This window comes from Rattus rattus, chromosome 9 (assembly GCF_011064425.1).
Source record: "Rattus rattus isolate New Zealand chromosome 9, Rrattus_CSIRO_v1, whole genome shotgun sequence".
Lineage (NCBI taxonomy): Eukaryota > Metazoa > Chordata > Mammalia > Rodentia > Muridae > Rattus > Rattus rattus.
In genome coordinates, this window is record NC_046162.1 from 45,757,876 (window position 1) to 45,782,335 (window position 24,460).

A 24,460-nucleotide genomic window follows, 5' to 3' on the forward strand; every position below is an offset into this window, starting at 1 on the left:
AACTTTTCTGAGTGAGTGTTTGTGAAAGAGAAGTCACAGGGGATGGAGGAGTGGAGTGGAGGATGTGGACTGAGGATGGCAAGATGCTACCACCAGGAAATGTGGGAACACTGGTAGCATTGACGTGTGCCTAGCAACCCAGAAGAAATGGAAGCAAGACTGAAGGGAGTAGCTGCAGTTGTTTCCCTTCTGGGCAGGTGGTGTCTATGAGAGCAGGTAGACTTAGGCCATAGTATATGGATGAGGTTCCATGTATATCCTAAAGGAAACTCAAAACTTCCCTGATTTAGCTGCAACCTACAATCATTCAGTAATTTTTCTACCGCTAGACATGCAGCATCCTATAAGACTTAAATAACTCCCTAGACTCACTGTGTAACTCCACCAGCCCCGTTTGCCTGAACAAGGAGTGGTACCCCTGTTAATTCTCCTGAACCTCTGGTTCAGTTGCCATGAGAACCAAGGGACACATGATATGTGGGGATGGACGCTTGTACTTTATATCTCAGTGGTATGAGTCAGTCAAATGACACGGTTCTCGGATAAGAGCAATAATTCTGTATGGGAGGCTGACAGTATTGGAACCATTGAGCTGGGGCAGAGGACTTTCACATTCATTCTAAGGAGCACGGGCCCTGGCTTTACATGTTGTTGAGCGTTGTCGAGATGCGTGCACAGGGTGGAAGAGGCTGAGGCGTAGGCACAGGGGTCTTCTCCTTGTCAACCTGTGTGGGCGGACTTTAAAACTCACCTTCTTCACACTACTGGACATCTGGACATCCACTTGACTGTTTTAAGACCATAACATTTGGGAAAGAATGGGTTTCTCCCTTGCTCAAGCAAGGAGTGATCACTTTGAGTGGAAAAAAAAATGGTGACAGAGCTAGGATTATGCTTGGTTTTGGTGTTGTTTGATTTTGTTTTCAAAGATACCTTTCTCTCAATGTCTGAAGGATACTGGTCGCTAGCTCCACTTGGATCCCCAAAGGCAATAATTCTCAAGTGTCTTGTGTAAAATACTACAGTCCTGGAGTATAAGCTACACAGTCCGCTGTGTACGTGAGATCTCTCTGTCACTTAAAATATCCAACACAGTGACCGTGCTGAGCCGTTGCTCAAACCCATGTTCTATTGTGTGCTGGGGGTAGAACCTAAGGTCCCACGAATGTCAAGCATTCACACTGTCGCTGAGCTTTACTTAGCCCATTCAGTACGTTCTGAATTTAATATTTTGAGAATTTCATACATAAGCACTACATATTTATATTACCTCCATCCTTCCCTCTTGCCCCTCAAATTTTTCCATGCCTCCTTACCCCCTCTCAAATTTGTGACTTTTTCTCCTTCACTATAGGTACACACATACACACACACACACACACACACACACACACGTGTGTATTATGTTTTATATATATATATATGCATATATGTTATATATTCATATATGTATACACACAATGACTGTATATATATACGTGTGTGTGTATGAATATAACACATGTGCATATATACATGGCCTACTGAGTCAATCTGGTGGTACTCCTATGTATCTGTGTTTAGTATGGGCCACTTGGCATTAGATAACCTACCATGGAACTTATACCTAGAGAAAGGTAATTCTCTCAGCAGCCACTAATTGCCTGTAGCTCTTCAACCGGGGGTAGGAACTTGTAAATTTTCCCCATCTATGTTGGTATGTCACTTGGTGTCATTATAAAGGCTTGCTTTACGTAACCATACTGTTGAGCTGTCATGACTGGTTGTCATATATTGAAGATACTGGGTAGCCTCAGCATCCCGGGCCTTTGGGTTTTAAAGCTTTACAGATTCCCTTCCCTGTCTTGGGGGCTGTGTTGTTACAGGTACCAGTGGGAACTGAACATCTCGTGGTCACTTAGCCTCTGAATTTTGGCCAGCTGAGAATTTCTATAATAGTCTCCCTTTGTTGCAAAAGGAGAATTCTTTGATGAGGATGAGAGCTACACTTATGTGTGTGAAGAAGGACAAGTATTTAGACCAGAGCTAGAAATCATATTAGTTTAGGGAAATAGTAGCAGCCTCACCTCTAGGGTCTATGAGGTCACCAGCCTTTGGCTAGATTTGCAGTGTTGGTTATGAACTCCTGCACACTGAACAGGCCTTACATTCAGTCACACAGCTATCCTCTACCCCCAAAACAAAAGTACCATTATCACACCACTGGGGATATCTTGTGGGGCCAGTCATTGCTGTGACCAGTAGGCTTTACAGGTGGATAGAACTATTAACAGATTGCTCTTTTCACTTAGCAGCTTGTATAGCACCTTAAGATATTGCTAGTCCTCAGGGTGAATTCTAGCTGGTTTCTTCCAAATCCTCTGTTCAAATTGTGTCCTGCCTTCAACAATAGGTTCTTACCTTCAAGTTTGGGGAGGCAACCAAAGGTAATGGTAATAGTCTCTATTCTTTGGGGAGTCTCTTGAACCTAACCAACAACTCAAAGATTTCCCATGCCTGTTAGTTATAGCTCCTTTGGGGAGAATTATCACCCTATGTGGTAATATATATAATGTTTTATATATGGTACATACCTTTAATTCCAACACCCAGGAGTATATTGTGTGTATATATATCATAAAATAATGTTTATCTGTGGCTTTTCAAATGTTCAAGATTATTTTTCTCTCCCTTTCCCCTCTGTATTACCCTTTCTTTGCTTCTGCACTTGCATTGAGGTCATACACTCACATCTTAAGACGCAGTACTAGGAGCTAGAATAAGGGAGAACATGCTGAGTTTGTCTTTTTGGATCCTAGATTCACTCTATAGGCCAGGCTGGCCTCAAACTCACAGAGACCCACCTGCCTCTGCCTCCTGGGTGCTGGAATTAAAGGTGTGTACCACCATTTTCAGTGTGTGACTATTTTTAGCTTTTTAAAGAGTTCCCTGCACTGATTTCTAAAGTGGCTTCAACAGTTTGCAGTAGGGTCCTCTTCTCCCTACAGTGTCTTCTGCATTTGTTCTTCTATTGATCTGAGAAGTTTCTCTTCAGATATAGAGTCCATTTTTCATAGGGTTATTTGTATTTTTAGATTCTTTTTTTAAAAGTTCTCATCATATTCTGGAAATTCATCCTCTAGTAGATGTCTAGTTGATGAAGATTCTCTCCCACCCTGTGGGCTTTCTTTCTACTTAATTGGTTCTTTTTTGTTCGTTTGTGTTTTTGTGGTTTTATTTTCTGCACAGAAGCTTTTCAGTGTAATGAGGCCCTATTCCTTAACTGGTTACTTTAATTCCTGAGTGAACGGAGTCCCACTCAGAAAGTCCTTTCCTTTGCCTACATCCTGGAGGGTATGGCTTACAGAAAGCGGCATCATTGTTTCAGGATTCACACCGAGGCCTCTGTCCATCGCAGTTGATGTTTGTGCAGAGGAATAGATATGGGCCTCCTTTCATCCTACCATGGACATCCGGTTTTCACAGCAACATTTGTTAACAATGCTTTCTTTTCTCCAGTGTATATTTGGGGCTCCTTTGTCAATATGAGATGGCTATAATTATGAGTACTTATGCCTGTGTTCTCTGTTCTGTACTGTTGTTCTACATATATGGTTTTACGCAAGTCCTGTGCTATGTTTATTATTATAGCTTGAAATCTGATATGCCATACTGGGGTGTGTGTGTGTGTGTGTGTGTGTGTGTGTGTGTGTGTGTGTGTCACAGGCACAGGTACAAGCAAGAGACCAGAGATGGAAGTCAGACGTATTGCTGTTAGGAATCTCCACCATTTCCCCTTGAGACAAGATCTCTTACTTGATTAAAAGTTTTCCTTTCAACTAGGATGGCTGACCAGAAACTCTTGGGCTGTGCGTTCTCTGCCCTGCAATGCTGCAATGCTGGGTTTACAGGTACTCATATCTACAGCCAATATTTATGTGGGTGCCAGGGTTTGAACTCATGCTTGCAGAGAAAGTGATTCTACTGAGCCATCTTTCCACTTGCCCGTGTTAGATTTTGTAAAGTTTTATGTTGTTGTACTATATTTATTTATTTAAACCTTGATAGGCATATACAGTCATTTTCTGGTAAACTTTTAATAACAAATTATAAGGGAAATGCTGTAATGTATCCATTTGCTAATTTCTTGTACAAATATTCACAGTATGCACACTATGTCTGGTTTTAAACTACTGGCTTATCTGAGTACATCTTGGAGAGTAGAGGTAGGAAAATAAGCGAGATGTGCAGAGGAGTGGGCCAGCCCTCTGGCTCCAGTGCAGCCCAGGGCTTTGCCTTCTTCCCAGGTACTCTACCTTCCAACATCTCTGGTTGGAGCTGTGCTTTCATTGTATTCCCCCACCGAACCACTTCCCCAAAAGTCAGGTGTTGAATATTAATGGTCAATGGGAGGAACTAACTAGAGAAGCTGATTAGGCAATGATGGCTCCTCCCTTGTGACTAGGATTAAAGGCTTCCTGTACCATTCTGTTAGCTTGCTTTCCACTTCCATATGTGAAGACACAGCAGTTCTCCCCCAACATGATGCAGCAACCAAGAGCTATCCTGCAGGAGGACAGTAACCCTTACCAGACAACTGAACTCTTTGGTCATAGTCTTGACCTTCTCAGAGTCCAAAACAGTGACAACTAAATGACCCAGTCTATGTTAGCTGTTAGGGCAGTATAGATACACCAAGGTAATTTGAAAACAGGTTGTTCTGTGTCTACCATTCCTAATGACCAGCAAGAGAACTCCCTCACTAGATATTTTTTGCCCCCAAGGGGACAGTCAACTCTACTTGTTTTCCAAGCATCTTCAACTTCCAAGCAATTCACTTTGCAATCATATTTGCTCCCACAGTTCATCCTTCGTTCTCTGACCTGTGCTCACACCCGGATACTCCATCTCCTCCGTCCCTCTTTAGTCTGGACAAAAGCCAATGAACTGGCCAACCATGACTAATCAGAATAACCCACCCACTGTATCTATTCAGGATAAAGAGAGCCAGATGTTCTGAAATTAGATTAGACATGATGAAAACCAGTCAATAGCCTTTAACATCTCTTTAGTCTTGTGGGCTCTGCCAAATTCCCAACCAAGGCTCTCCCTAACACCTCTAATCTAATTTTCTTTTTCTCCCATCATGAGAATTGAATCACATATTTAAAGGACTTCTGCTGTTGCTGTACTGTATGTTTGACACTATCATAGTATGGTTTGTTTTTCAAATATCACTCTCAGCAAACAGTTGATTGGAAAGAAAGATTTTTTAAGTTGGTCTAGAGAAACAAATCCTTTTCAACCATTAATGTGTGTGACCAGTGAGTTTCCCAGTATGCTAGTGTGAGAGATACATGGGAGCGTGGAAAAACCAGTTCAGAGCACACTCTTCCTTTATGCTCTGTTAGCTGAGCTCTAAACATTGGGCATTGGCACATTACATGTGACATGTATGTACTGTGCACACTGTAACACTGCTTCCCCAGTGAAAACTCCCACATAAAATAGATAAAATTATAATGGTTCCTCGGTGTCTGTGATGGTTTGTATATGCTTGCCCAGGGAGTGACACTATTGAGAGGCATGGCCTTGTTGGAGTAGGTGTGACCTTGTTGGAGTAGGTGTGTCACTGTGGGGATGGCCTTTAATACCCTAGTCCTTGCTGCCCGGAAGCCAGTATTCTGCTAGCAGCCTTCAGATGAAAATGTAGAACTCTCAGGTTTGCCTGCACCATGTCTGCCTGGAGGCTGCCATGTTTCCACCTTGATAATAATGGACTGAACCTCTAAAGCTATAAGCCAGCCCCAATTAAATGTTATCCTTTTTAAGACTTGCCTTGGTCATGGTGTCTGTTCACAGCAGTAAAACCCTAAGACAGGATCCATGGGGGAGGGGGAATCTGTTTCAGGTCCCCCTGCCAAGAAGCAGAGCCATAAATGCTCAATCACTTTGTATAAAATGGTGTGTTGTTTGTGTATAACCTAGACCCACAATGAAGTATATTTGTATTGTTGGGTTTTTTTTGTTTTTTTTTTTTTTGAGACAAGCATCTTTTCGGCCTCAAATTTGAGATCTCCAGCCTTCTAGGCACTGGGATTTATAGATGTACACCTCTATGCCTGGCCATCCTGCATTCCTGAAATATGCTCATACTAACTAGTAGAATATAAATCCTGCAGAGAAACCTGTGCACTGTGGGTTTAGGAAATAACAACAGGAAATAAATCAATATGTTTTCAGTAAGGAGCAAAATTAAAAGCATGGTCAGTCGAGTCCATGAAAACCAACCCACAGATGTGGAGGGTATATAAAATGTGCTTGTATATAAAATGAAAACTTATTTCAATCCCAAGTAGAAAACTGGTATAATTTGTGGAAATAGGGCATTTTAAAAGTCATTGTATAAAACACTTGTCTAGTCATTTCTCAAATACACAACAGTATACCATAACAAATTCTAGAGATACCTATGTGTGTCAACTGAGCTTAAATTAGAAACATACATAATATTCCTGTTATAGTACCTCTGGAGAAGAGGGAATTGAAGCGTCACCATGTTCAAGGCAGCTATATCGGCTAACTCAGGAGCCACTGTAAGGGCTTGTGGGGCCAGGTAGACCTCAGGACTCTATGACAGCTCTTTTCTGTTACATGAATCATTGCAAAACCCCAGCATTGAAACTGGGTGTGCTCACTCATGCCTATAATTCTAACACTTAGGATTCTGTAGCAGGAGACTGGAGTTCAAGGCCAGCCTAGACTACATACTAAGTTCAAGGCAACGTTAGCTAACCAGAAAGTTGCTATCTTAAAAACAATAAAGATACATACAAGGAAAGGAAGAGAGAAAAAGATACCCTGTCACTGAAGCTTTTATTCCAAAGGGCAGATGGACAGAGTGAGATGACAGACTGATCAGCTAGTGAGCTCTGGATTTGTTTACAGAACAATTAGACCTTGATTAGGTTTATATTTTGGACCTACATATGGCAGCGTATTTCAAGAAAGTTATGGGAAAAGAGAATACTTGAAAATACTGTTTAGATTAAGTTTAATCCATACAGAATAGAAAATATCTTTAAAAACACATTTTGACCTACAGAACTAAGAACAAGGAAGGGTTTAGTATAAAAATGGGGGTCGGGGTTGGGGTTGAGGAGCAAACACACCACAAAGGGAAGCGGAAACCCTGGGAAAATGCACCTACATCTTGTCATAGCCCTTGCCAGCCATGCAATTTTGACAAAGACTGATCTTGTCTGGCACTCAGAGGGACAGGAAATTGCAGTCCCATCTGAACACAAAAGCTAGAATGGTGCTAGAAACAGACAGGAGATTTCTCAAGATGCCAAGGGCAGCACAGAGGGACCTGACCTCCAGAGGTGAGATGTCATCTCTGTCACTGCATATATTCATAGTGCGCTACAGTTAATAACATTCTCCCATCTAGATTATCTGACAAGCTCTAAGGGAGGCAAGGAAGCAGACACACCAGAGCCAAGGTTCTAACCACAGAGAGGTTGCAGTTTATCTAAAGCCACAGGGCAGCTGACCTACAAACCTGGCTGCTTCCAGATTTGCTGTTCCTGCCACCATGCTGTCTCATGCCAGATAAGAAGGTAGCAAGGATGTAAAGGTGCTGACATGACAAAGTGAGAAGAAGATGGGGTGCTAAAGGAAACTTTGAGCCAAACAGATTTGTGGAATCACTTGCTGGTCCTCACCTGCTTCAACGTCTTGGAACATGGCTTTGAAAGCTGGCAAGTAGCTGCTCTGAAGTTTGTCCAGGAGTCCAGCCATGCCCCTTACCTTGATTGTCATTAGTTGGTTATAAATGTGTTCCAGGTCCTCGCACCTGCAATGCCCAGGAGGGGGATGCAAGTGAGCACAAGGAAACGCTGTCACACTGCGATGCCCTGCCCTTCTGCAGGCAGAGGAGAGTCCTGCCTCAGGTGCCTGCGCAAAGACTGAGCTCCATTCCCAAGAACCCAACTCAGACATCTGTTTCAGAACAGTGGGGGCAAAGCCTGAGTCAGAAACGAAGGCTCAAAGCTCCAGGAAACACTGCTGTGATCAGACCAGCTGGTGACCCAAAAGCCTGGCAGCTGGAGGTCATTAGTTCTTACAGCAGGGTTGGGGCAGGGAAACAGAAGCACTGTTGAAGTGGGACATCTAGAGAAGGGCCTCATCGTAGGTCAGGAAATGGTCAAAGAGTGGATGACCATGGGCTTCTCAGCATGGCAGTGCAAAGAGCACCGGAGCCCTACAGGACAGCTGGTGCTACGGATATGACACAGACACTATGTTCTCTGTAGGGCCAGGGACATCTGCCTCCAGCATCTGCCTGTCTCCTCCAGAAAAGACTTACCAGCACAATGATAAACAGTAGCAAAGCATGGAGGGTAGGAAGGGAAGTGGTCAGGAGCAATAGTTAGGAAATTCTCTTTGGGTGGGAAACACCATAGATGGTAATGATGAGCTGTGACCTAGGACAGGCAGTTCTGTGGCCAATGTCCAAAATTCCTTCTCCTTTCCCCCCAGATCCTTAAAGAGGTATATACATCTAACCTTGGATGTCCAAGAAAAGGGGAACAGAAATTATCCTAAATGTAATAAATGCAAAATAAATATAATAAAATAATAAATATAAAAAGTATAATAAACTGAGTGCGGGATGGAGAGACAGCTCAGTGGTCAGGAGTACTGAGTGTCTTTTAGAGTACACAGACTTTGTTTCCAGCAGGCACATCGTGACCCACAACTATCTTTCTCTCCAGTTTCAGGGGACTGAACAAGTGTGATCTACATATATACATGCAGGTAAAATATTCATTCACAGGAAAAATTTTAACAATCCCCAAAGGAGCAAAAACAATGTTTTAAGTCTCCATTTGATTATATACACATTGTTAAAAGATCCCCAATGAGCTGACAATGAGTGTCCCAGAAGGGAAGGATATCTACTGAGCCTCAGGGGAAGAATGTGTTCCCAGTTTACAGAAAGAAACTGTACTGGGCCAAAGACACCCAGTTGTCACCCCTAGAGAGGATGAGAAACACCTGGAGGTGGGACCAGAGTCAATGGTGGCTCCCCAAGGCCAGCCCTGGCTTTCTCTTCTGTAACCAGTTCTCTCCCAGTGTATGAGCATGCGCTCCCTGCCTACCTGCTCTTCCAGAACTCCAGCTCCACCGTGGGGGTGGGCTTTTCTCCTTGTATGAGTGGCTGAGAAGACTCCCTCTTGAGTACCACCTGGACTTGGTGGCTCCATTTGATCACTGCAGACTCCATGGCATAGACAGTTGACTTGTCTATGGAATCCAAGCTGCAAAAGACAAGAGAAATTCTCCAGTGTGTTTAAAGAGAATTTAAGTCTGGTGTATTCACCCATCCTCTGTGGCTGTAACAACATCCCCCAGGCTAGGAAACTTGCAAGAGAGTTCATTTAGCTAGTGCTTTGGAAGGTCAGCAGTTCATGACAAAGTGCAGGATATATTGTGGGTGGCACTAAGGTAGTAACAAGTGCATGAAGATTCACACAGCAATGAGAGAAGCCAAAAGGTAGGCAGGGGCTAGCTTTACCCTTTTATAATCTGGAGGGAGCTGAGGCCCTCCAGGATTTACATTAGTCCTCTCTGAAGGTAGTGCTCCCAATGACCTAATGGCACTGCATTAAGCTCCAAGTCTTAAGAATCCCACCATCTCTCCACAGAGCAACACTGAAAAAGTTTGCCAATGCGCAAAACTTCGGGGGAACAAACTTAAGCTAATTCAAGAAATATTCCTGGGTGTTCTCTAAAAGAAAGCTTTCAGTCTTTCAAAACAGGTGGAAAATTCCACCTAACCTATGAATCCTTTTGTTTTTAAAAAGTGTGTCTGTGTGTTGGTGTGTCTGCCTATGTACAAGTTCATGTGGATGTGTGTATGTTGGTGCCTTGCCTGTGCGCATGGATATGGAGTCCAGAGGTTGCTATGTAATGCCTCTGGAATCTTTCTGCCTAATGTTTTGTTACAGGAACTCTTCTTTGAGCTTGGAGTTCACTGGTGTGGCTAGGCTGGCTGGTTGAGGAGCTCTAGGGGTTTACTTGTCTCCAATTTACTGATCCCCCAGTGCGGGAGGTTACCGGTACACAATTTCATGTTCAGTGTCTGTGGTACTAGGGATCTGAACTCAGGTTCCCATGCTTGTGTGCCAGGCATTTTACCAACAGAGCCCTCTCCAGGGCCTTTACCCTACGAATTCTACCCCTCTCCCCTGTAATAGACTCTTTTAAAGCACATCAACAAACTGTGTAAATCCTTTTCTAGGGAAACAGGCTTACTCGTGTATATATTCAACATTGTCCATCCACCAATATTCTGAAGGCTAATTTAAGAACTTTAAATGGTACAAAATCTTGTCAATGGATGAAACATTGAAAAACCACCCAAACGTCCATTTCTGCTGTGAATCTCACCAGAGGACAAGCTCCCTGCATAGCACAGAAGCTGATTCCTTGGCTAACTAGCTCTTCCAGGAAACAGTTTGCCACATCTACCTCCCCAGGACTTACCAGGGTGATTCCATTCTGTCTTCAGATTTCCAACAAAGAATGGAATTCCCAAGTATCCTTTTTCAACCACACAAACACATATACACACATATACATATATCACACACACACACATATACACTAACACACACTACATATACGCAAGCACACATATACACAAACACAATACACACATATACATACATACATACATACATACATACATACATACACACACATACTCCATACACATTCCCAGATACTACAATAATAGTAACTGCATTTTCATTTTAAATAAATTAAAATAAAACTTGGACTGCCTCCTCTTCAGGGTCTTAACAGGAAACTGTATATGCCAGGCAATAAGGAGACAATAATGAGGAAAGGAAATATATAGTTGTATAGATGATATTTTTACACTGGGAACTACCTTGACTTAATGGGAAATTCATATTTGCTCAGAAATGATACAGCAAAGTGATTATGAAAGACATTAAAAGAAAATGCTCTTCTCCCCCAAATGATGCAGCCTGTGTGGAAATTATCTAAGAGGAACAGAAGAAGACAGACTCAGCAAGGATCTGTATATATGAGTTGAATGTTATTAAAGTATGGTATAGAGGAGTTGGGAAATGGAAAAGATTAATTGTATTTATTTTGAAAATTAGACATTTTTATTAAACTATAGTTAGTTTTCTAGTTAACTAGGATGCTACTTCAAATTATATACAGATATATAATCATTTCTCACATAAAACTACTGAGAAATAAGCTGCAATTGCATGCTTTATTTATCCTTCAGGCATATCATGGCTCCTGAATCAACACAATGACAACCAGACCACACTTATGCAGGGAGATGACCTACTGCCACAAATGCATAGAAATACTGGGTAAAAATATAAGGAACAAATATTTACATAGCCTGAATTGGAAGGGAAAATACTCCTGGGTACAAAGACAAAGAAAACTCAAGGCTGGATGAGTTGAGAGGAACTAGAGATGAAAAACATAATGTTGTAATGCAGAAGATCTGGCGTGTTGGCACAGGACTGTTATCCTACTCTTGGGGAGGTTGAGGAAGGAGAATCTTGAGTCCAAGACCAGCTTGTGTTATGTAGAAAATCTGAGGATGGCTTAAGACACAGAAGGAAAGCCAATCGCAAATAAATAAGCAAAACCAACATAAGCAATGGAGGCTGCAGTTTTAATGTCCACTCAGGGGCAATGGGCACCGACTCCCCAGTACAGCCAGATTTGTCTGGACTTGAGGTTAGAAAACAAAACCAAAGATCTCTAGGGTGCTAAAACTCTGAAACTGTCAGGGAATGGAGACTGGAATGTCAGCAAGCTCCCGAAAGCTAGAACTACAGCACTGCACACTGGGGGTGCAGGAAAGCTAGAACTATGGGCACTGCACAATGGGGAATGCAGGTAAGAGCTATATAGCCACTGGATTGGCTGTCAGCTGGACATAGGCCAATCTCGAGTACACTGAAGATGCCATGGTTGATCTGAGCCCTGAAATGATTTGGGTTAAAAAAAAAAGTCACATTGCCAAGAGAACCTTAGGAGACCTCAAACAGTTAAGACTGGGCAAGGGGGCATAATCAGTGTGAAAACACTGTCCAAGGATGTTGGCAGAGGTCAACAGTGGGCTTGTGTGGGGACTAAGATACGCACAGTCAGGAACAGGAAAAGCCCTGGGGAATATACTACAAATGAACCTGTTTCTGTGTCATCAGCAAAGTCTGCGGGCTGCTGGTACTTACACCGGCTCACTCTGGCTATCCACAAACTCCACTTTTTCTGAGCCAACTGGAAGAGGTAGCAAGGTTCTCCCCTTCATGTGCTCAAGAATTACCAGGAGGTCAGACTGCAGGGAGTGGGCATGATGCCTGATGTCTTGACATACCATGTGGGGCCAGTCTAGATGGTTCTTTTCATTGGCCAGGACAGGAATAATGACCTGGAAAAGAGAGACACCAAGAAAGCAAGAGGTTTGCAAATTCAAGCCAGCCTGTGTTACACAGTGAGACCCTGTCTCAACAGGAAGAAGAAAAACCCGAATGGAATTACCCTGCATGGGTAGATAATGCTGCTTCGAGAAGTCATGGATTATTTAACCCCCAAATCTTAGTGCATGGGACACCTCCCTATGAACTGCTGGGGAAAGAGCCTTCAAAGGCTCTCAAAACAATACAGCCTATTGTCACTGCTTTGGACTGCTCACCAGAACTAGACAGTAAGATCCTGTTACTGAGGACAATACACCCATCGGATAACAGGACATAGAGAAATCAAATGGGAATTGAACTAGACAGTATTGTAAGGTATCAGGCAAACTGTTGTGGAAGAAAATGTATCAATAATTTAACCCAGATGTAGATATTGTATATTACAATACTGACTTGCCAGACAAAATACAACCACTGATGGAACAGTGACATGACTGATGTGGGTATAATCAACTGCTTCTTCACTGAAGCTGAGGCCCCCTCCATAGGTGGGAATATGTGTGTAGATTTGTAAACCTGGTGAAATGCCCACGGCTGCTGAGGTTGTCAGCCCTATGGGAGAATCTACCACTAGTGTTCTGATAAGCAGGAATGTTGTTAAGTTGCCTTGTATAGTGGGGTCTGAAGGAGAATGTCCCCCATAGGCTCATGTTTGAATACTTTGATCCTCACTGGTAGGACTGTTTGGGAAGGATTGGGAGGTGGGGTCTTGTTGGAGGAGGTGTGTCATTGGAGGTGAGCCCTTATGTTTCAATGACTTGTGCCATTTCCAGTGTGCTATTTCTTCCCCCTACTTGCAGATGATATAAGCTCTTGGCTCCTGCTCCAGCGCCTTGCCTACCTGCTGCTGGACTCTCCACCAGGATGGTTCTGGACTAACTGTCTGGAGCAGTAAGCCCCCACACGCTCTCACACCTATTGTTGCCTTGTTTATAGTCTTTTCACTGGAGTAGAAAAACTAAGACACCTTCTGAACACCTGCAGGCTAGCGTAGCTATTGGCCCAAGTCAGAAAAGCCTCTTGGCAATGGACAGTTAAATTAGAAAATCATAACCTGTCAAAGTACTCAGGATAAAGGACTGCTGAATAATCAAGTTTATGTGGAACAGCTCTGTCACTCAATCCAAGGGCCAGGGGACAGTGTAGATGACAGGAAAACAGGACTGTGAGCATCATAGGATGGGGCAAAGAGCTATAAAATGCTATCTTCTGGGTGTGGAATGGATCAGACAATCATGAACACACAGGAGCTGTGACCACTTGAACAAGATAGGCACACACACACACACACACACACACACACACACACACACACACCACACACACACACACACACAATACACACACACACACACACACACACACACACACACCACACACCACACACACACCACACACACACACACACACACACACACCACACACACACACACACACACACACACACACACACACACACCACACACACACCACACACACACACACCACACACACACACACACACACACACACACCACACACACACACCACACCACACACACACACCACACACACACACACACACACACACACACACACACACACACACACACACACACAGGGGGTGTGGAAGGACTGGTTAGGGAAGGAATTAGTAGGAGTAAAAGAAGAACAAGAGAAGGTAATGGAACATGCTAATAACAGGTTGTATAAATTTAAAACTATCCATAATGAAAAGCTAAAGGAAAATGGAAAACAACAAAAAACGAGTGAGAAAGGATATATAACTAGAGAAGGAAGGGATGGAGGAAGGAAAGAGGGAGGGGAGAGGTGAAGAAGCATTTTCTTAAACACTGTTCTTCATGCCACTCTACTACAAAGGTAGGTTCCAACCTTACATGTTGCCTTGACCTCTGGAGACATCAGGGAAGCCCCCAGTAACCTTCCTACTATTTTCTTCTCATCTGCTCCTTGGAAAATGTCCCCCAGACCAACAGTCCTCACTAAGAGGGACCAGGCAGCTTAGCCCTTACTGGAAGGCTTCAATTCCCTGCTAACCCCAGGGATTACTCAAGTCAACCACATACTCAGACATGAACCAGGCTCACCACTCCATTTACTGCTATGAAATATGCCTCCCACAGTCCCTCAGTGTGGTCCTGTGGGGTAGACTGACCTGCACCTCTCACTGGAAAACATGACAAATAAGTGCTGTCCATGTCATCTGCTATGTTGGAAGTCATATGTTACTCTCTCCCCCACTTCTCCCACACCAATCCCTTCCTCATCATCTGGGTGAATATGAGTGAACCACAATCATCACAAAAGACAAAAAGTAAAAATTTTCTTTTCTTCAAAACTGTCACCATTGTTTTCTATACCTCAGTGTTGAGTTTTGGTCTGTTACTATGTATTGTTACGCTAAATACTGGCCCCCAAGGTCTGGTTGCCCCCAGAGATAAGGAGATCCTCACTGTATACCAAGTGATGCTAAGTAACCTTGCTCCTTAATTTAAAACTATTGGTTGAATAAAGATGGCTACAACCTGTAGCTGGGCAGAAGAGAGGTAGGAGAAGCTTCGGTTCCTGGACTTGGAGTCTGAGGCAGAAACCATGAGTAGAGGAGGGGAGGGGAGGAAAATGCAGTGGGAGTAGGTAGATTGTGAAAACATGGCCATGAGGGCCAGCCCGTTGGAGTAGGAGCAGTAGAACATAGCAAATGATATCTTGAGTTTATTGACAGGGAAGTAGACAATATAGCAAAGAGGGTTGATATATGTCCAGTTCTAGTGCTTGAAGGCTTTTTATAAATACAAACGTTTTGTGTCTTTTATTTGGGAACTATTTGATCTAAGGTGGGGTAGAAACCCCCCAATTAAGATATACCACAGCACCTCAAATCCTTACAGAATTCCACCCAAACCTCCCACCACCTTTTTCTCTGTTAGTATACACTTGCCAACTTCTAAGGGATGTGCCAAGATGCCAGATAGACCATAGGGAAGAATGTGAGTACTTAAGCATCAATTGAGATTCAGTCTCTGCCTTCGAGGTCCTAGACAAATCCCTTTCTTATTCAGCCTTCTACCCCGATTCCAACATAAATGTGACTGAATCTAGTGTGTGTCTTTTTTTGAAGGTTTTTTTTAGCTCTCTATTTAATAATTGTCTCTGCTCACTATGTGTTTCCAGAAAGACCAGGCCAGAACTATCCATTCTGCAGCCACTGGGACTTATTTATCAGTTCTGAATACATTTTTCCATGGTTTCCTGGACCTATTACCTGACGAACACACCCCTGTCTCTCTGGTGTTTCCACTATTATATTAGTTGTTGTATTTTAATAGGAAGTGTCTCCTCATTAGCTCTTCTTTACAAGCTGCCAGTGATAGAACTTGGTTTTAAACAGCCCTGAATCTTCAAGAGCAGCCTGATTCAGGAGCTCAAATGGTCACCAAGTCTTTCCTTTCCCCTTGTAAATTCTCTCTTCTCTAAATTATTTTGTTCCAAAGCTCCCTCTGGATCCAAGGTAAGTATATCTGATACTCCAAAGATTATACTTTATGCACCCCCTAAAGCTACAGACGAGTGTGAAAGAGATGCTTTTCTCTTCCATGAAAAGTTGGGACAAAGACTGGGCCTCACTCCCACTGTCCCAGATGAGTTCTGCATCCATCTCTCAAAGTGGGAAGGGTCCCTAAAGGAAAAACTGTGTTGGGTACCCTCAACCAGCCTATTTTCGCCCGAAATATGGAGTTAAGATTCTCAACTTAGCTGCTCTTTTAAAACGTCTACTCCTGCACCCCTGGTCACCTCCACCTACACGGATTTCTTTTCTTTTGGTCTTCTCTCTTTTTGTCATATCTGTCACCTCCTATTCACCCTGATGACAATGGAGGGATTGGTAAGGAGAGAGTGGTGGAGACACTAACATGTATGACTCCCAACACAGGAGATAGGCTCTCCATGCAATTGGAGGACCTTTAATTTTCTGTTGAAATCACTGTTAAAGTGGGAGCAATGTCGGGGAGTCACGATGAACCAGCCAGGATACCTTAGAACCATAGAGAGTAATGTCATAGGATGAGAAAACGCTCAAGCTGCAGGTTCATGGCCATGTGTGGAGTAGCCCCACAAAGTGACAAAGTCACCTGCCCCCAAGCAGGCTCACAAGTAGGAAGGCTATGGGAGGTCCTGCCTGGACTTGAACCAGCATTGGCTACAGAAAGGTAAGAAGAGCCAGCTGGAGAAGTAAGGATGGGTTGTCAGGCTCAGGATTGCCACTGTGTGTGGAACACCTATAAAGGGACATGGTTTTAGGCATCCTAGTTTGTTAGTTAGGATAACATTTCATATGCTAGGCCTTGTGGCACATGCCTTTAATCTCAGCGCATACAAAGCAGAGGGAACTGGATTGTAGAAAGTTTGAGGTCAGCCTGGCCTACAGCTTTGTAACACTGTCCTTAAAACAAAAATAATAAAAAGGATAAGATTTCATAGCAACCCTATCAGAGCATATGAGCATAACAGAGAGGGTGCAAGATGCTTACCTTACCCTGCTGATGGGACAGAAACTGGGATTGAACCCAAGGAATGTGTTACTCTAAATCCCGCTGTCCAGAGCACAAATAAACAGCCAGCTACTGGAAGCAGTGAGGGGAGAGGGGAGAGAGAGAATAGGGGGTAGGGGGAGGGAATTCTGGAAATGCCCCTCCAAACATGTCTCCCATATTTCACCCTGATCTGGTACAGTGGGACAGAGAAGAAGCTACAATTATAACTTTTCCTCTCACCAATGCCCCCTTCCCTGTTCAGGCACACAGGTCGGAGGGCTAAGGGTGAAATATAGGTAAGTGCCAGGCAGAAACCAGTGTGGGTTACAGCAGGGTTACTAGAAGCACATGCATCTACGCAAAGTAGAAGACATTTTCTGGCTTAAATGGTGTGCAGTGAGGGGGGGAGAACAGGGGAGCTGGTCAGAAGCTAAATAAGAAGGTAGAAGAACACAGGCCAAGAGGCCAGATTTCACAGGGTTGTGGGATCAGCTCTGCGGTTCAGGACAGAAGTAGATGGGAGGCCTTAAGGATTCCTGGTACAGGCTTTGAGAATAGCCTTTGTGAGTAGGGACCTGAGGTGTTTTAAAATTATTCATTTAAGATTTAAATAAATAAATATTTATATAGTACAAGTTTCATGAATCATCTATCCACCCCGGTTTTTTATTTGATTTTTTAAATTTACATTTAAAATTTCACCCCCTTTCCCGGTTTCCTGTTCGTAAATCCCTATCCCATCTCCCTCCCCTTCTTCTATGAATGTTTCCCCTCCCCAACCACACACCCCTTCCTACCTCCCCGCCCTGACATTCCCCTACACTGGAGGGGTCCAGCCTTGGCAGAACCAAAGGCTTCTCTTCCCATTGGTGCTCAACAAGGCCATCCTCTTCTACAAGTGCAGCTGGAGCCACGGGTCAGTCCATGTGTACTCTTTGGGTAGTGGTTTAGTCCCTGGGAGCTCTGGTTGGTTGGTATTGTTGTTCTTATGGGGTTGTAAGTCCCTTCAGCTCCTTCAGTCCCCTCTCTAACTTCTCCAATGGGGGTCCTGTTCTCAGTTCAATGGTTTGCTGCTAGCATTTGCCTCTGTATTCGTTATGCTACCCACCCCTTTACCTCAATCATTCAGTTCTCCAAATATAGATTGGTTTTCCCGTTTCCCCTTGCTCTCTTTCTCCTCTATTTTTCCCTTCATACCTTTCTCTATACAGAATCTTTTATGTAGCTCAAGATGTCCTGGGACTCACTCTATAGCTCTGGCTGTTCTCAAACTCATAATAATCCTCTTGCCTCAGTCTTTCAAGTACTTGGATTTCAAGTACTGAGCAGCAATTTCCAGATTTTCCATTCTCTTTACATTTGTTGTTGGTTTATTTTTTATTTTTTATTTTATGTGTACGATTATGTTGTCTGCATATGTCTGTGCACCATGTGTATGTAATGCCCATAGAGGCCAGAAGTTGGCGGAGGATCCCTTGGAACTAGAGTAAGAGCTGGTTGTGAGCAGTCATATGTATACTGAGAATCCAACCCAGGTCCTCTTGAAGAACAGCCAGTGCTCTTAACCCTGGAGCTATTTCTGCAGCCCCTCTCCTCTCTAACACAAATGATTACATACTATCTATAAATGATACACTTTAAAAGAACATATTACCACATTATTTACAATAGGAAAGAACTAGAATCAGCATTTACCTTAGTTTGCTTTCCATTGCTGCAGTACATAGCATGATCCAAAGCAACTCAGGGAAGGAAAGGGTTCATTTTACCATACATTTCCTAGTCACAGTCCTTCATTGAGGGACTCAGTAACTCATGGGATAACCTAGGGGCAGAAATTAAAGCAAAGACCAGACTAGGGAGAAGTGCTGCCTACTGGCTTGCTCTTTATGGCTTGCATAGCCTTTTAAAATATAATCCAGGACGACTTGCCCAGGAGTGGCTTCACCCACAGTGAACTGGACCCTCCCATATCAACCATCAATCAAGAAAATGCTCCATAGACACACCCACAGGCCAATATGATGGAGATAATTGGAAAAATGTGTTATACAGTATAATATATTTGGCTTTAATAGAATACACACACAAACAAATGACCTGTTGTGTGTGACAACAAGAAGAACCATGAAGGCCTTGGCTAAGTAAAATGACCTAGTGAATCCTCATTGGATAAGTGAAATGACCCAGTGAAATGTTAATGATAATGATGGTGCTGCCTCTCAAGATGGGCAAGGAACAAATGTACTCTTGTGGCTGAGGAACATTGGAAAGACACTGGATTGAGGTACCAGTCATGTGCAGAGAGTGAGGTAGTCAGGATATGGAGTGTGGGGATAGGGGGTGCAGGAAGTTGGAAAAGCAGAAGCACTGGTCAGAGAGAGAGAGGTGCACTGGATCACAAAGTGGTGGGGACAGGAGGAGAAAGACCCAGGGAACCCCATGTGATTGGAGGACCTTTTGGTTGTGGAAATAATTGCTGTCAGGAGAAACACTGAAACTCAACAAAAAGACAGATGGTAGGTGACTCCATTTACATAGGTACATGTAGACTAGAGCAGCTGCATTCAGGAAGACAAACTGGGGATACTATTTGGCGAGTGTGAGGACAGGGACATGGGTGTTGTTTGGTGAGTGTTCAACCACGTTGGGTAGGGGAGGCCTAAGATGTGTAATACTGGGTGTTTGTGCTTGACAACATTGTATTGTATGGTTAGGAACTTCTGGGGGTGGGAGTTTATGTTGTTTTTTAATAAAATAATATTTTAAAGAATATTCTGCATCAGTATTTCACTGTTTAAATGCCCCATAATTCATCCATTTACTCCTTAACTGAATACTTTTTGTCTGCAATATAAATTTTTAAAAAACCTATGTTTTTTTGCGCTACATACCTGTACGCTCATCCCTTGGGAGGTAGAAGTGGGAGGATCAGGAGTTAAAAGGTCATCCTTAGCTACATAGCAAGGTAGAGCCTGGCCTGGATTACATGAGACTCTGTCTCAATAAAAGAAAAAGAAAAGAAAGAGAGAAAATCTCTTAAACTGTCATATATATATATATATATATATATATATATATATATATATATATTTGGTCTATGTGCATATATGCCACATGTGTGTAAGTTCCTATGGAACACAGAAGCTGTCAGATCTATGGTTTCAGGCAGCTGTGAGGTTCCCGACTTGTGACTTATGTATTGTGAAACAAACTCTGCTCCTCTGGAAGTGAACTTTTATAAGCTCTAAGTCATCCCTCTAGTTCCTAAAGTCACTCTTGATTTCTGGACTGGATTTCCTTACTGATTGTGCAGTCCTGAATTGTGCTCAACCCTTTACATATACTAGTTTGGGTCTATCTCCAAGCCTTTAAAAATAGTTTTATTTTTAAGGCTACATATCTGTGTGTGTCTATATAAATGTCTATGTACATATGACTTCAGATCTCCATAGAGTTTAGAAGAGGGCATCAAATCGCCCTGAGCTGGAGTTACAGGTGGTTGTGAACTTCCTGATATGGATCTTTTGCAAGAGCAGTATGTGCCCTCAACTGCCTCTCCCTGATCAGAAGTCAATGCGCCACTAAAATCAAGGTAGCATCTGAGGCTACATGGATCTGTCATACCTCAGAAGCCAAGGACACTTTTCTATCATCCTTGGCCAGGGGCAATAACCTACAGATGGACTCCTGTACAGATGGTATTCAAACATAACACAGCAATAAGACTATTAAAGAATTCAATGCTAGCCTAGCGTCCCTAGACCCTGAGAGCTTGCTTATCCACCATATTCATCCTTGGAATTCCCCCTTCCACAATTATGGAGCTAACATAGGATGTAGCAAGGAACAGCCATGTCCTGGCTTTACCACTAGGGTCACAGTTTTAGGCAAGTGTTTACCTTCACGGTCTTCCGTTTCAAGTATTTTGAATGCATGATCTGATGCATGTATTTAGGAAGCATTTCGTGGATGGGAACTTACTTTTTATTCTTGTGCCGCTTCCAGGCTACTAAGCCCCCCAAACATCACACAGCTAGTATCTACACACACTAATTTCACAACTGGCTAGGCCTAGAGAGGGCCAGCTCCCAGAAGCACATGTGCTCAACTAGCAGGGACGTTTTCTTCCTTTGGGAAGGTTTAAGGGGTTCAAGAATCTCATCTACCTACCCTTGTGAAAATCCTCTGAGCGCTGAAGGCCCAGAGGCTTCATCCCTGTCCCTTTTCTGAGAGGTGGGACAGAATCTTCCCAATGCCTGCTGGTCATTTCCAAAAGGCTACTCGACCGCTGCCAGCACAAGTCAGTTTCTTAAATGTTTGCATGGTAAATGAATGACATAAAAATCAAAACCAAACCGCCTTCTTCTGAACTTCTTTGCAAAGGTAGATATATAAAGCAGTGCAGCTCCTTTCCATCCATCAGCCCACTTTAACTCAAAATTCACCACTTTCTTGTCCTCGACCCTTGCTTGCTGACTTACAAAGCTGCCAGGACTCAGGCATTCTTCACACTATGGCTTCCTCTTGAACCACCCCCTGACCCAAGACTGGTTCTTACTGTGGCCTGGCATTCACCCAGACTTGTCCCTAGCAGATCACTAGTTTTGGTTTTCTGGCAGCTCCGCCCTTCCACTCCCTTCCAGCCTATGCTCCAACCTCAGCCCTCTTTCTTCCAGGCTCCACCCCTGGCCAAGGCCCTCCGCCTGTGACCCCGCCCACGTACCCTCCCTCTGCAGCGTCGCCCCACCTCTTTGGTTTTGACTCCTCCCCTCATGCACACGCCCCTCTCCCCCCTTAAGCTTCAGACTCTGCTAGCCAGGGGCCATCCACCCACCCTCACCTCAGAAAGCAGCGGAGCCAGGTGCTCCAGCGGCGCCGCGGGCAGGTCCCCGCAGAGCACCGTGCCGCGAAGGCTGTGATTTCCCGGAGGCTCGGACCTGGTGCGCAAGAAAAAAAGCCCCTTGGCGCGAGCCTGGCTGGGCTCCGGTCCTGCATCCAGACCGGGTCTCACTACCAGGCCTCCGGGCCCGGACTGAACCACCAGCAGCGGGCGCGGACCCGCGGCGGCATTATGATCCAGGAAGGCCTGCAGCAGCCGCCCTGCCTCGGCTGTGCCTGCGCAGCGCTCCCAGGTGCCCGCGGCCGGACGCAGGCTCCGAGCCACAAAAGTCCCCAGGAGCCGCAGCCTCGGGTCTCCAGGTTCCTCGTCCCCAGACTCCGCCAGCACTGCCTGCTCCTCCGCGCCCGGCATCGCGCGCTGCCAGCTGCAGCGTCCGTTTCCCTAGCGACGGAGATGCCAGGCCCTCCCGCCTCTGCTCTCCTTATATTGGGCACTGGACGGTAGCTCCGCCCCACTGAGTTAATAAGGTAGGCAGGGGCTGAGAAGGGGCGGGGTCGCGTCGTTGTTGCTGGGAAACTGGTGGAGGTTCCCACAACCAGGCTGGTCTGGTACACTAGACAGGCACAGAAGACTGTACGGCAAAGGCTTGCGTGGGATTCTTTTGTCTAAGGCCAGATTAAAGTCTTCAAACGCCTCCATAAACAAACTGTCCTAAATATATAATTTAAAAAATTAATCACAATGCCAAACATAATACCACGAATGTAAAAAACAAAATTGAATGCAATAGAACTTTCTTTTTCCAAGATGACAACTCAAACACTCGGAGAATGCTGTTGGATAGAACTTCATCAACATCTAAAATGAACAGGTGTGTTATAGAGAAACAAAAACAGATGGCGGTGTTCACTTTAAGTAGATATCTTCAGGAACTCTCATTCTTTCTGTGTACATGCACATGTGTGCACATACATGCTTATACGCGCACATAAGCCCCATACCAGTCAGAGCATGATGTAGGGAATCTTTCTCTATGACTCTCTGCCCTATTTCTCTCAGTGGACCAGAAGTTCACTGCTGGCTAATTAGCCAGTGAGCTCTTAGGATCCACCTGTCCCTGGCCGCCAAGGTAAGGATTACAGGTACGAACAGCTATGCAAAGCTTTAGTATAGGCCCTAGGGAGGTTGAACTCTGACCCTTGTGCTTGCAAAGTAAGTTTTCCTATCCACAAACACATCGTTCTGTCCCATCATTCACCCAGTTTTTGTATATGTTGAGGAATGAGAAAAAAAATAACAAAACAAAACCAAACAAAAAACGGAATAAAGGGAAAACAAAGCCAGGGTGAAAGGGGCACAAATTTTATTTGAAGGGCTCATAGGAAGTAAATGAGTTCACTCTCTATATAAAACATAAGCAGATTGACACATTGGAGATCTGCCACCCAAAAATGGCATGATCACTCCTTATGGGAAGACGGGAAGAGGAGAGGGAAGGAGGATGGAAGGAGGTGAACAAGGAAGGAAGGAGGGAAGGAAGGGATTAAGATATGTAAGAATCCTCCAACATTTCTACTTTCCCCAATGTCTTTTTGGAAATATCAATTATCAGATTCATTTTGCCCCTTTTGTCATAATTGCTCCACTTGTTTTTAACGCCGCAATGATAAAACACTCTTTATAGACATAAAGATCCATTTTCTAATGCAAACATTTTCATCACAGAACCCCTGGCTCCCAGTTATTGAGAAATCAATCATTTCAGCTTCCAGGCACTGGTGTTGTCCTGAGGGGGGCTCTTGTTAAGCCAAGCTGCCTTTGATAAGGGCCACTCTGTTAATATTCTTTGAAGCCTGTTGTAAGCTTTCACTTTACTAAGAAAGCCCTGCAGTCCCTGGGAGGTAAGACAATCAGAGTCAGGGGCAGACAGGAGATTCTTGCTGACCCGCAGGCCTCTTGCTGAGTGTCCATTTCCTTGTTCCACACACACCTTCACCTTCATTCACACATGCATGCAAAGACTCAGATGGTTGATTCTGATCATGGAGAAGGATTGAATCTATGAGGAGTGATAATTTTTCAGGTCAGCAGGGGAGACCATGCTGCATATTTACAAGGGCTTCAGCACATTTAAGAGTTAACCTCGGGTCACTCCCATGGAATCACATTGCCCAGCCCAGCACAAGTGCCCTTTTGGCAAATGAAGATGCAGGCAGAGCTAGGTACTGGAGAATATTTTTACAATAATTTATATAAGCGTTTGAAGAGGAGACATCCGAAGTGACTACTAGCCACGTATACCTATTTAATTGCGAATTAAAATTAAACTGGCATGGGGCATGTATAAGCACATATAAGCATGTATGTGCACCCATGTGCATGTACACAGAAAGAATGCATGAGTTCCTGAAGATATCTGCCTAAAGTGAACACCGCCATCTGCTTTGGTTTCTCTATAGCACACCTGTTCGTTTTAGATGCTGATTTTGTAAAAATTTCTTGATGGGTTTTATTAAAAAACAATGAATTGTTTCATACAGATTGAATAGGTGGAA

General features: G+C 43.9%; 1 protein-coding gene across 1 annotated transcript in view; it reads right to left on the minus strand.

The window, feature by feature from the left end:
- Dnah9 (dynein axonemal heavy chain 9) overlaps window positions 1–22,321 on the minus strand; it is a 343,066-nt gene extending 320,745 nt beyond the window's left edge. Inside the window, exons 1-4 of the mRNA XM_032914418.1 lie at window positions 21,906–22,321; window positions 12,285–12,481; window positions 9,147–9,305; window positions 7,707–7,837 (exon numbers count right to left, since the gene is read on the minus strand). Coding sequence (XP_032770309.1) covers window positions 7,707–7,837; window positions 9,147–9,305; window positions 12,285–12,481; window positions 21,906–22,316 — 898 coding nt within the window. The 5' untranslated portion in view covers window positions 22,317–22,321. The remainder of the gene's footprint in view (window positions 1–7,706; window positions 7,838–9,146; window positions 9,306–12,284; window positions 12,482–21,905) is intronic.
- Between the last annotated feature and the right edge of the window lie 2,139 nt (window positions 22,322–24,460).